The 14,237-nt window shown below is 39.9% G+C and overlaps 1 protein-coding gene across 6 annotated transcripts in view; it reads left to right on the forward strand.

The window, feature by feature from the left end:
* Window positions 1–14,237, forward strand: part of RBMS3 (RNA binding motif single stranded interacting protein 3) — a 712,273-nt gene that overhangs the window by 437,290 nt on the left and 260,746 nt on the right. For all 6 annotated transcript variants that reach the window (XM_030969590.1, XM_030969580.1, XM_030969574.1 and 3 more), the window contains one exon: window positions 14,046–14,137. In XM_030969590.1, the coding sequence (XP_030825450.1) occupies window positions 14,046–14,137 (92 nt within the window). The remainder of the gene's footprint in view (window positions 1–14,045; window positions 14,138–14,237) is intronic.

Below are 14,237 nucleotides of genomic sequence, written 5' to 3' on the forward strand. Positions count from 1 at the left end.
ACTTTCCTGAGGGAAGTTTGATTCTGTTGGTTGCCCATTAAACAGGTGCAATGCACTTGTGCCACGTATGTGAATTAGGATTGGAATCATGTAATTTGCTGGACTTTTTTTTTTTTTTTTTTTTTTAAAAGACCTAAGGTTTTGTTATCCAGGACAATAATGCCTTGATGCAATAAATGCAGACTTCTTAACTGACAAAATCTATGATAGGAAGGTGAAATGGGCATTCTAATTAGATGTAGTGTAGACTTAGGGAGGGAAAGGCTGTCTAATACTGTAGTCTGTCTCCCATCATGTCATGCCACCATGCTTTGCGTGAGATCCTTCATCTGCTTCATCTGCTTGTTTCTAGATACAGGCAAGGAAGGGCTACTCTTCTTCATGTGTAATGTTTGTCTCAACCATCTGGGAAGAAGAAAGAAAAAAATAAGTACTAAAATGACATGACAGAATGGTATGATTTCTGGAAGACTAGGGAAGTCTTCTCTTTCCAAATGTCTTCCCTGTCTGTTGCTGGAACCTCATATTGTCTTCTAGTGCAGGAGAGAGCACTAGGGAGGCTGAAGCTGTTGCACCCCATGAATAGATGAGGATAAATGGCAATCCCCATTTCTGTCAAAGGTTCCCAGCCTGGCACGTGAGGGAATTTGCACCTCAGCTCCATGTTACCCCCTACCCTTGCCCTTAAGTGAAAAATAAACCTGCTCTCAGGGTCATATAACACAATATCACTCAATGTAATAGAAATACCCAGTACAGGATCTTTTGGTTGCATTATATACAGAAATGTGTGAGCATGCCATCTTCTGATTGATGCACCACCTGCCTGTGTCACCTCTGGAAGAAAGAGTCCCAGGCATGCCCCAGAAATACAAAGTGGTGCCTAGGAAGGAGTAGGGGTAGAGCAGCAACTCACTGCCATCTCTGTGTAATGGAAATAAGATGGGTTTCCTTTTGTGGGCACCCTTTTGATCATGGGACTTGAGTAACAATGTGTTCATTTTTTCAGCCAGCTCACCATTCCTCACCATCTTCCTCCATACACACCCCTCACTGCTTTCAGGGTCTGGTGGTGGTGTGGGAAGGTGCTTCCCTTTGCATGTGGTCACAGAAACGGCTTTGAGAGCTACAGGCCAGCAATAAAGCAAGCAGCAAATTTTGTAGCACAGCATTTACACTCTTACGAAAGCACAGCCGTGCCTGCCGGATATTTGTCTGGCTAATTCTTGCTGTTGACAGGAAGCAGACATTCAGGCTCAAAACATTTACATATCTCTGCATTGACAACACCAACATGAGTTTGGCGTCTGCGGGAGGGATGCGCGGCAGTGCCTGTGTCTATTCCCTGTCTCGCCTGCTACAGCAAGCAAAGGCTCAGGGACTGACCAAGAGCACACACACACAAAAATGTGGGCAAATTTATCACTCTAAAATAATTTTTGGTTGCTGTTTCTTTATTTATTTGATGTGGTATATGAGAATCTTGCTGGGCATTTCAGATGTCTTTTTCTCTTTTTGTGCATTTTGGCTTCCTAGGCAAAATATGTTTGCTGGGTTTGTGTGTCCCAGCTAAACTCCTTGCTGCTTCCTTTTTCATTTTTGTTTATTTATTGTACTACAGTGATGCACAACCACTCTCTGCAAACTACTGCAGACCTGGACATCTCAGTAATTCTCTGTATAATTTATAAAAATGGGGATTTTTTAATAATAAAGTATCCCTCATTAATAACAGAATATGATTATATCTTACTTGTCTTCACTTTCATTTTTAAAAAGAATATTTTAGCATATCTGCCTTCCTCGCATTTACCTTTTATTTTTAAGCCTTGAAATTCTTACCTTAAACTGGCTTAATGTGGTGAAAGTTGTTTTCCATTGTATATTTCACTGGCCTTTCACTGGCAATATTTATCAATGAGTTTGCTTCTTAGTTAAATCCTTAAGAGTCTCTGGGGACCCTAAACTTAACAGCTTTATGTTCAGAGGATGCCTGAGCATTTAGGAAAAACTACTGAAGTCCTTGCTGATATTCTTATGATCTGAATACAGGATGGAACACAGCAGTCACCACCATCAGCAATGCTCGCCCACCCCCTCTTTCTAAGGCATGTATCAGATTTATTCTTCAATGGTATTGCTGCCAGAGCTCCCTCAATACGTGCTTGTTACACACGGCAATTACATGGAGAGGTAATTAGATGATCCTGAGGACTGGATTTTGAGAGAAAGAGAAAAAATCCAATAGTAAAATCATTTACTTAGCAAGTAATAGAAGAAATCCTGAATGGAAAGTTGGAAAATTATTTTTAGGGAGAGGATCAGATGATTTTATAAGTGCCCAAGCCATAAATGGCCACAGTTGTGAAGGCAATATATCTGGTACAAGGATGTATCAGGCGAGATCCTTCCAGTAAGGAAAGGGTAATATTAAAAGAACTATGTAAGTCACTGATGTAATACCGTGTGGTCATCTAATGTTGAGTTTTCATCATCCACATTCCAGAAAGATCCAGGATGTCTCTTCCTATCCCATAGTTGTGTCTTCTTTTCTCTACAAGCTCTGTGAAGGCTGGTTGTGGCCATGAATTTCAGTGTGCAAGCGGCTTCCTACATATTGGCATTTGCACACAGGGGATTGTCCTCCTGCTGGCTTGACCTCCTGATGCCTCACAGTCATCATCTAGGTGGCTTCAGCAAGCACCAGCACCTTCATCAGATCTTTGTGTTTTGGTGGGACCCCCATGTTCTGTACCAGCAGGGAATGATGTTACACACAAGCTGACACTGAAGAGCTACCTAAAATTCAAGATAGGAATGAAGGTGTTTGCTTCAGATTCAAATGTTACATTATCCACTTGATTCTTTTTCATGTATTAGAGATATGGGATTTCTAGTGATAAGAAACTTCTACTAGTTCAAAATTCAGATTTGATTAAAAGCCTGCACTTTACCCACTTGATCTGTGTCTTCCACTTACCTATATTGCAGAACTTTCTCAAATCTGAAGAAAATGGATTAGCGATCTTGAAAAGAGATTTTCTGATATGATTATTTCTTTTCTTCTCTGCTCCATTCCTTTTTTTTCCTTTTTTTTTTTTTTTTCCTTTTTCTTTTTTTCATTTTGTGCCAGCCTGGAAAATGAATAGCAGTTTCTGGCTACCATAATAATAGCATTTTGAAACTTCAGGCTCCAGATAAATGTGGTAGATACATGAAAAAAGGCTCAGAAGGTGCAACTGGTATTTAACCACAAAAGAAAAAAGAACACCCTGGGCAATATAACTATAAAACTTTAATGATACTTGCATTCTGATTGTCTGAAATGCTGTCTAAGTCCAAAATCATTGGGCAAAAATGTACACTGTGTCTCTAGCATGGATTTTATTCTCACCTCTGTGTTGTGGCTTATCCTGCTCTGTGCTGTCCACCTCTGCTGTGCTTCTCCTCCATAGCACAGGTGGAATGCTGGTTTTTACCACCAGTCATTTCTTGAAAGCACATTGACCTCTTGCTCAAAGGTCAGCAATATTTTAGCATGATGGTGGTGGTGGTATCAGGATCCTTTTCTTAGAAATATGAAATATTCAAAAGGTATTGCTCATCTTTGCCTAAAGTTCCAAGAAATCATGAGTGTTGATGGGTTGGAATAGGAGCTCTTTGCATGTTATCCAAAATGTTTATCACAGCAAAGGTTGGCATGCTAGAATTGGGCAACTGGCACAAAAAAACCATTTCACTTTCTTGGGAAAGTGTTATCATTTTGCTGCCTTTTAGAAACTATAGTTGTTTTCTGAATTACGAGTGGTTTGCATAAAGAACATAAATTGCTGTGCTCTTTATCACTGCTTACTGTGTGACAAATATACAGTCCAATTTTTCAAGTGTGGTGTCTTGAAAATGAATGTGTATTTGAAATGAAAACCATTTCAGTACTTGAGCATCCTCCCTCTGGAACAGACTGGATAATAGCACGTTCATCACCTTGGGTTATTTTAATATTTCCTGAAGTCTGCACAAGATGCTTTCTATTTTCTTGTCAAAACATACTGAAAAGAAAATTATTTTTAATAAAGTACAGTAATCACAGTGTGATCACCAAGTGCATCTTCTCTTGTCAGATTGTTTCTTCCTGCTTGCAAGGATTTGCAGTTACTTAATGTTAAGGGTGCTGAGCAATCCAGTGTTGGGAAGAAGAGAATGGAATATTTCATTTCTGACAAAGATCCCTGGGTGATACAAAACATCCTCCTTTGCCTCCTAGAATAGTATCACTGTTTAAAATGAGTGCTGGTAGAGTTGGCTGCTGAGAGATTTCATTCCCCCCCTTCCCTGTATTTCACTGCTGTCTTCCATGGGTGTGGCGCACTAGAAGTAAAGCACCCATAGATTCTGTTCTGTCTGTCCATAAATTCCTGCTGGAATGCCATGCCAGATTCCAACCCTGAGAAATGCAGGACAGTATTAATGTTCATTTCTGACTAGTCCTCAGGAGATGGAAGTAGTCTCATAGTTTCTTAGGTTATGTGCCTTTTTGGTGAACAGCTGGTGGATAACTTGCTTAGCTTTGGGTAAACTGAGGTCCAATATTTAGAAGAGAAATTCAGTTGTTTTACACAGGCACTGGGAGCTTTCAGATATAATGACTGAATGATTTTTTCCTAAACTGTTTCTCTACACCAGGTTTTTTACTCAAGTCGCTCAGGTCTAAAATAAGTGATGGACAAATCTCAAGAGATTTGGTTTCATATCTTACCCAAACATTATCCAAGCTAAGTAAAGCTCTGGAGTCTGCATAACTGAGCATGAAACCTCAGAAAAGCAGACTTTCTCATGAGAGTGTCAGTGTTTCCTGCTGTCTGGAAATACCGAGAAAATAGTCTTTCTTGTGGTATTTTGAAACTTCGGCATCTGGACATCGCTGTAATCAGAGGAAAGTGAATATGAAAAATAGTGGTTTAAAAAGCAAACCCTTTTCCAGTCTTCGGTGTAAGGGTTCCTTTCAAGTTTTTCAGGGAACCTATTAATTGATACTGTAACTCTGGATCTCAAAGCAGGTGATGTAAATCTGAAACTGCAAATTCTGGTTATTTTGTTCTGGGTATTGCAAAATATTGTGAGACACTGAGTGTTTCTCCAGTCAAGGAAAGAAACAGCTATTGTATCCTTCCCTCCCTTTTATATAAATATGTAACTAAGCACTCCTCTTACGGTATTTCTTTGGGAGAACATTCTGCTTTCTTCAATCACTGCTTCAAGTGTGAAATGTAGCTCAGCTGCAGAACCACAATGACTGTCTCATGCTACAGAAATCTAGTGAAAATAATCTTAATGATTACATTATACAACTAATGTATTGATAAAAATGTTATAGTGGTAAATAACTGTAATGTTGAATCATACATAGGTTTAAATAGCAATTGTAGATGTAAGATATCCCTGTATTTAAAAATAGAGTTACTCTTTATTTTGAATTTTGACAGTGAATCAATGGGACTTGCAGAGAGATTTACTTTGCAAGTTAAAGATTGAAAAGTGTGTTTATCTCTTGTTCTTCTGACACTGTGAGATTTACAGTGTTTTTTCTTTAGTCAGTCCATATTTAGTAACTTGAGCAGTGAATTTTCCATCATTGGTTTTGTGTGATTAATCTAAGTTCACGCTGTTAGCAAATACTAGGAAACAGTTCTCAACTTCCCTCTGTTTGTTTTCATCAAGATTTTTGTTCTTGGACAGGTCCTCACAAAGTCTTAGGTCTCTGTGTTGGTGACGTGCTGCAATTAGGGTTACCCATAAGTATTCACGCACGTGTAGGTTCACTTTTAAGGCGCCAAATATTTGTCATATTGTTTGGGATAAACAAATTGTGTTCTGCCATTTGCAAAATCTGGATTTTTATGGCTATGTTTGTGCTCTTTCTAGGATTTTCTTCAGTTTGCTGTTCTTTGTTGTTCTGAATTGCCAGGAATGCAGTGGAAATTGAGAGGGTACTCAAGTGCAATACTGTTTTCTTGATAGGTGTATATGCTAAATTCATAACTTCTTATGCCTCTCTCCCTCACAGTTGTTATTGTAACCATTTTTCAAAAAGAGCTTTTGTCAGTTTTGAGATCTGCTTCTGTTCCTTCAGAGACTAAGATTTTGGAAGCATGAAGTTCCAGGAAAACAGACATGAATATGCATATAGATATAGTTACTTACTTGTTGTATAAGTACTTCTTTCCCACATAGCAAAATTTTGTAGGTGTCTTTGTACTGTTTCTTTTACTTATCAGAGATTGACAAAAATAATTTAAAAGCAGTTTAAAATACATTTAAAGATCATAATGAGTTTCATACTTCAGTTTTGCATTAAAATATTATCATTAGTTACTCAATGCAATTAATAATAACCTGTATTCATATTGCTCTGCTTAATTCAAAGTAATTGAATGTTCAAATTAAGAATGTGTTTGCAAAGAGATCTCTAAAAATTCTGTTAGTTAGTGCTGCTTTTCTGCAGTTCTCTTGTTATAAAGGGGAGCAAGAAGCAAAAGAAATCACTGCAGAAACATAATCAAAGTGACAGTTTTGTGCTGTATTTCCATATCAAGCTAAAGCAAACAAAAAAAAATCAGCTGTATATGCATACTTAACAATGTAGGTGCATCTCTGGGGAGTGATCTGAAATGAAGGGACTATCTTTTCTTTCTTGCATTTAAGAGTCTTCACTTCCAATTATTTTTCTAACTATATATTAGCTGTTTTAATTAAAAGGTGATGATTCACCACTTTCTAGCCACTGAGAACATTTTTATAAAGTAGAGATTTAAAAATAGTAATGATGTAGACTATTTTACTATTACTCTGAGCATTTGGAGCTGTAGGAATATTTTAGCACAATTTGAACAATGAAAGAAAAAGCTGGTTTTGGTAATTTTGTGTTCAAGGGTGATTCAACCTCTCTGCTTGCTAACTCTAATTTTCCAAGGCTTATAAAACTTTTATTTGGTTCTTTATCTGAGCATAAAACAATGTCTGAAAATTGCATAGTAAATTACTAGATAATCACTTCTTTTGCAGACTGATTGTCAGAACAAATACTGCCTTTTAAGAGACACTCTAAATAAGTGCTGGACAAAAGTGAACTTGAAAACTCAAATTAACTTAGGCTTTTGTGAAATCCTTGAGGTTTCTTCTGAGTGTGAAGGAGAAACATCTCTCATAATTATATTATCTTTGATTATATTATTTGCTTAACTGCATACTTATACTAGTGTTTGTGTCAAAACTTCATGCTTGTGGCTTCTGTATGCATATCTATGTATAGATATGTGGAGATGATATCATAAAGTTAAATTAAGGTATTTGTGATAAATGTATTTTATTTAATGGCTTCTTAATTCATCAAGTAATTTTGACTGCTGCCTCTTCCCTAGGCTGGTATTCCTCTCCCTCATCACATTTCCTTTTGAGGGTGGTTCTTAATTTCCAGTCTCTACATAGCATTAGTAGAAACATTGATGAAAAAAGCAAGCACTCTCTTGAAATTACTTTATCCTCCTTTTTGTCCAAACAACCTCTACACTCCTTGATGACCCAACCTGTGTGATATGCTCAGTCTTCTGTGTTCTGGATTTCAGATCTGATAGATTGAATTCTAGATGGTCAGAAACAAGGACTGGGAACTTTTTTACATTAAAAAACATTGTATGCTGGTGGGAAGCACAATTCCAAATGTTCTGATACATCAGACCTAGGAAAAAAAGTTTAGCTATAATGGAATTGTAATTACACATAAGCAAATCTGTGTTCATCTTTTAAAAGTTTCTCCACTATTATGTAATATTATGCAAAATTTACCTGTCTTACACTGCCGAAAGGAGTCGTTGTGACCAAGTCAAGCTTTCCAATGTGGGAAAATGTCAGAGCTGGAGTTCCTGCTTTGCCACAACTTCCCTTAAACGCCCACGTTAGCCCCGAGTACAGAGGGCCTGGCAGGAGTAGGGGCTGCCTGGGATATTTGGCCTTTTCCATCTGTCAGGAAGGAAGCAAAGATATTAACTTACAGAAACCAACCATTAAGTCTTTTGATGAAGTGAGTTTGTTGGCATCAGTGGAACCAGAAGAGCTCCTCAGTATGTGTGAGCTCCCCATCAATGTATTTAGGTGCTTTCAAGGCTAGTGAGCCAGGAGCACTGGCTGAATTAGTGCCCAGACTCCATGCCAGTCTCCTGGCTGGATGGGGCTGGTCTCCATCTCTTGCCTCTGCTTGTGTTGATGTGTGGGAGGCAGAAAACGGAGAGTACTGGTTCACTTGAATTCAAGTGATTCAAAGCAGCACCTGGTCAGAGGTCAGATGTGGGGTTTGTCCTTGTGTCAGGGTCAGGCTCAGAGCTCACCATCCCTGACTGATTTTCCCTCGTTTGTCATGGCTTCTCCTTTCACAGCCCCCTGCCAGAGGTTCCTGTCTGCAGAGCTCCAGCTCAGCAGCGTACCAGCGAGCTCCACTCCTTACTTCTAGGAAACAACACCTCCTGCTCTTTGGCCTTTTTTTTCATCTTATTTTGACCCTGGGTGAGCAGGTGGCTGCCGAGCTGTGGCTTGGCTGCATGCCGCTCTTTCAAACCCATTGGTGGCTGCGGGGCCGTGGGCAGGCTGGTGCTGGGGGCAGTGCCAGCAGGAAGGATGGAGCCTCTGCAGGGCCCTGAGGCTGTGCAGCAGGACAGGAAGGAGGGCAGGGCAGGCTGGTGTGGTGCAGATTCATTCAGCAGCCGTGGCAGCTCCCTTTCCCATGGCGACAGCAATGACGACTGCTGACAGAGCATCTTCCATGCAAAAAGGCACTTTGGTGTGCTAGCTGTAAGCACTAATTGGGGGACCAAACTGCTAGGATACCCCAAAACTGCTGTTCATGTGCACTCTGAGTAACTAATGCTGCTTTCAGCAGTGACTGAGGAGCTGCCTCAATGCTCCAAAAGGGCAGCAAGGCTCTCATTCCTGTCACTACACCAGCGGAGCTCCCTGGAGGTGAAGTGTAAAGCCCATGTGTGCCAGGGGAAGCTCACCTTTGCTCTGTGTCACCATCCAGCACTTCACAAGAATTATGGGAACCTCAAGTGGCAAGCAGTCCCTTAAATTATTTGGCATTACCCCTAAGTACCCGATCCATCAGGGCAATTCAGAGTTTGATGTCTAAGAGCCCTGCACACCTGTAATTACTTAAATCCACAAAATTGCACCCGTAGGTATTTGCAGGCACAAAGATGTTGGCAAAAAATTAGAGGCCATTTCCTAAAACCTGTGCCGAAATTTTGATGCTGTACTGTATGAGGGGTTGTTATTTTGAAATGGATTTGTGGAAAGCAATTGAAAATCTCCAGGCATCCCATCTGTGTTTAAAGTAACAACAATAACAAAACTTTAAATTAGCATAGGAGATTTAAGACATTTCAGGAAAACATTGATTAAATCTGCCAATGAAATGAACGTGTTTGGCGAGTGACCTAATTAGTGTATGCTTGGTTCTTTTTCACTGCACTGCTTACCACTAATTGCTGTTCTGCTGGTCTTCTCCTGACAAGTAAGAAAAAACAAGGATGAGGGATTTGTTGAGGAAATAGTGACATTCAGTTTTAATTCATTTGAACCTGCTGCCAAGCTTAATTATGGAACTGAGAAACTGAGACCAGGAGGCCCCCAGCCATTTAGGTTATAGGAGACAGAGATGTTTAGTGTCTGCCAGTGTATTTGGGTAGCACTTATTGCAGCTAGCTATAAACTTCAGTTTGCTGATGCTTAGCTGTTTTCTTTCCCCCACAGGTAAAAAAAACCCTTATACTGGTTTTATTTTTAAAATTTAATTATTTAGCCCTAATGGCATCAGGCCAGTACAAAATTATAGGCACTGTGTTTCTTAAAGGAAAGATTTAGCAATTATTCTAGATAGTCTTGTCCTGGGTTTCTTTGTGTATGTGCTTGCATGTAGGAACTTGCAATATGCCATTCTACAAAAAAACCTCAGGATCCTGGAGGACTTGTAGCACTGTAGTACCAAAGTCACCCTCAGTCTAAGTACACTTGAGATGAGGGGTTCGTGTTAGCGGTGAGTTCAGTTCCCATCTCTCAAAGCAGTAGGGGACAACACAGCTTTCCTTATTTGTGTTTGGAGATCTTAAAGGAAAATGTCAGGATGCTTCAGGAAGAAAGGGGAAATAGTTTTGGTTTTGGTTTCCTGTGGTGGTGATGGATTCTTGTGAGCACAATCTGAAGGTTCTGGTTTAGAATCTGAGTTCATTTTTCATGATGTTCTGCATAAAAACTGGGGGGAAAAAATGTATAATCCCTTGACCAGAATGTTTACAAGGCAGTGAACACGCAATAAAAATGCAAGGGAAAGAAAAAAAAGCTGTGGAATTTGAGTCTAGCAGAGGGACAGTCTGGTGAGGCTTGCACTTGTTTTTAAAGGAGGAAAAAGAAATGTATTTTCTTAGAGCAGCATCTGATTGGCAGACACTGATCTGAATTTCATCCCAGGGGAGGATTCCAACCATTTTCCTACCTCTTCCCAGGAGGAAACAGGGAAGAGAATAGGGATAGATGCTGAAGCAGCCAAACCCAGCCACAGTGCACCTGCCAGGGGCAGCCACAGCAGCCCAGTTCTGCTGGCAGGGAGCACAACCCACTTCAGCCACAGCCTGGACAAGAGGGAAGGACTCTCGGCACAGGAAGTTTGGGGCTTCTTTTACATTTTGGAGAACACTGGAGAGGATGTTCCAAGACCCAGTTTAGCTTTTGTGGGGGCTAAACTTCATCCACCCAGACAAGTATATATAAAATAAAATTAAAAAAAAAAAAAAAACAAGAAAAACGCAACAAACAAAAACCCAAACAGAAAAACCAACACTATTTAGTTAGTGCCCGAGACACAAAAAATGAAGTGAGATTGTAAACAAATGAAATATTTTAGTGTAGGTCACTAACATAGACTGTAAACATCTACGTGGAAGAACGGGAACTGTACAAAAAGGCATCATGCCTGGTTTTCTGTTATATAGCATTGCAGGGTTCTTGTAAGGATACTTGAATGCTGAAACAGCCTGGGAACTTGGCTTCCCTTGCGGCAGATTGATGTTCTTTGGACGGGTTTTCAGCCATGGAGTGATTTTGTCCTGATGTTCTGTGTGTGGTGGAGAGATGTGTCAGGAGGGGGGAGGGCTAGAAAAAGATACTTGGAATGGAAATGAGCTTGAGGGAAGGAAAAAGAACAGCTTTGCAGTGAGACTGGGAGTAGTAATACTAGAATGCATAATGGGCAGCTTAAGATGTGGATTTTTTGTCTCGAGACTGCACTGGATCTCTGATATGGTCATAGAACCCTTTGTGTCCACTGAAAAAATTCTTAGAAGATATTAATGGCTTTAGGTATTATGGACTAATGTTACTCCTCAATTATTTATTATGCTAGATATACCTGATATCTATGATACAACACTGGAATATTCTTACACATTCTGGTTCTTATTTACAAGCAAAACTAACTTTTCTGTGAATAATTACTGTGCTGTGTAGAAAGTCAGATTAAAAATAAATTCCGTTCTATTCCTTCAGGCATGAAACCTGCACTGTACACTGATGCTAAATATAAAAATCTAACTTCATTATCTGTTTTTAATGACAATGTTAAAATTACTTTTGCACTTTTACCTCCTAATTGTTGGGCATGGAAATGGTAAGAAATAAAAAACAATTTAGTTTCCTGAGAAGACCACCTCACTGTCCTAAAAAGTAATTTTCTCAGTGTTTGATCCAAGCCATCTCTTCACTTCCCAAGATGTTTCTGATTTCCCATTTGACAGCTCTGGCTTCTTGTCAGGATTTCCCATATAGGAAACTAGAAGTTGCATCTAATTGTATCTCCTTCCTCCTAGAAGTTTCTCTTCCAGAGGGCAAAGGCTTCCAGGGAGGACTCTTGCTCTCTTGTAGCATGTTTTTTAGTTCAAAGCAGCATCAGCTTTACTGCTGCTCTGCAGTGAGAAGAGAGCTTGGATAGCACTGGAAAGGAAAATGCGATGTAGGACAAGCTGATTTAAAAATGGCTTGCAGTAAAAAAGGAAAATCAAATGAGGCAATCAGAGAAGGTCAAACACTCCTCACATCCCCAAGTTGATCAAACTCTAGTGTTTATTAGATTTGTTATCACAGTGTCCCTCAATCTATCAGTGTCTGTATCGCAGTGTCCCTCAATCTGTAGTGACGCTGTATCAAAAAATCCTCTCTAGTCCTCCCCGTGACAAGAAACCCTCACCAAACAAACCAAAATAGAAAACTGAGCATAGAAAAGAAAGGTTCAGATCCTGACTTTGCTATAGAATAGTGCTTTTCACGCTCCTTAAGTGAGCAGTTTCTTTGATAATTTTGTCTGTTTCTTTTTTCTTATTTCTTTTAGTCTTCTTAAAACTTTGTGGATGAGATTTAAGCCAAGAAACAAAAAAATCCATGTACACAGAATTCTTTCATGATTGGACATTGAACAATGTATGCATACCAAAATAATAATAGAGATGTTTGTAATTTGAGGGGCAAGGTGATAAGAGCACATAATCTTATACCTAGATTTGATGCAGAGAGGATGGCAATGAAGTCTCCAAGGAGTAGGAAGAAAGGCTGGGAAAAGAAATACAAACGGATACAGTAGGAAATCATATCTGTGGTTGACTCCTGTAGGATGTGTATTGACCTAGTAAATGGAGATGTCTGCAAAAAAGCTATAAATATGCTTGTGCTAATATTATTAAAGCTTTCAGGCAGTTCAGTTTCATCCATATGGCTTTCCAGGGAGAAGCCAAAGATGTGGCCCTTGGCCACAGCTTGTCTGAGCAGCACATGCCTACCTGCACTGTAATTGCTTAATAAGATGTAGGGGTTTTCCCTGGGTGGATTGTGAAATATATGCAGCTGCCTAAATAGGTGCTTGGTGAGATTTTTAGATCTTCCTAATTCAGTTGAAATCTTTATGTGCAAGACGTTTGAATGCTGTTGAAGGTCAGAGAGAGCTCAGTACTTTAAAAGTTGTGAAAAGTCGATTCCTTGCCTTCTTACCCCTGCTTTATGTCTTTAGGAAAATAAAAATACTTTCAGAGTTTTTGCTATCCATTAGGAGCATAACAGCACTGGGCTTGCTTGAACATACCGGTGTTGCTGGCTAAAGGAAGAAAAAAATGGAGAGGGAGGAAGAGAAGATAGGAAGTGACTGTCTGATTAATATACTAAACTAATGCAAATACTGGGGGTACGAAAAGCCACTTAAAAGCAGATTATTATCCCTTGCTAATCCCTAAGATCTAACCTCTAAGCTGTTGTTCAGATGATACCCCAAAGCAATTCCCGGCAGAGATCTGTCCCTTGCTCCAGCAGAGAGAGTAGGGAGATGAAAGGGATGTGGTTTAACCAAAGCTGAGGCTTTTCTATCTCACCATCTTCTAGAGCTATCTGGCAGTTGCCTGTAGAGCACACATTGGGATTTCTCCCTGAACTGGCCCCACCTGCTGGAAGGCTGCTCTCCCTGCTCCTGCACACATGGCCCCAGCCTGCCACACAGACTTGTTGCCCTCCTCTTCTGAAACTTAATCTTTGTATGGCTTTAAAGCATGGGAGGAGTGTTTTCTCATGAAACCAGCCACTGCAAACTTTGTATCCCAGGAAAGTCCATAGTGTTACCTCCTCTTATGGAAGAGATGGGGCAGGACTCCAGAGCACTGAGTGTGTCTGCCCTTTTGCTGCCAGGGACCTTTAATCTGTTAGGACAGACAAAGACCTGCCCACACTCCCCCTCTGCTTCATATCTTCTGGCACTTTGAAGCTCCAGGTCACTGCATTCCCTTAAACCCCACTAGGTTCAGGAGAAAAGATGTGACAAATAGAGGTGTGGTGGCAGTGCTACTGCAAGATTAAGAGACTGTGTGAGGGAATGGAAAGATTTTCCTCCTTTATGAAAATAAAATCTTTATCTGTGCTTATACACATGGATAATACTGAAAATCTGTATTTACCTGTTTATTTTCCAGGTTATGGTTTTGTAGATTTTGACAGTCCTGCAGCAGCACAGAAAGCAGTAGCATCTCTCAAAGCAAATGGCGTGCAGGCGCAGATGGCAAAGGTAAGAAGAACTCTGTCTTTGCAGGTTTATTTCAGCTGTTGGGTTAAATTTACAAAGGTTTGTTTTGCTCCTGTTTTTCTTAAGGTTTTGGATTGCTTAT

This window comes from Camarhynchus parvulus, chromosome 2, assembly GCF_901933205.1.
Source record: "Camarhynchus parvulus chromosome 2, STF_HiC, whole genome shotgun sequence".
NCBI lineage: Eukaryota > Metazoa > Chordata > Aves > Passeriformes > Thraupidae > Camarhynchus > Camarhynchus parvulus.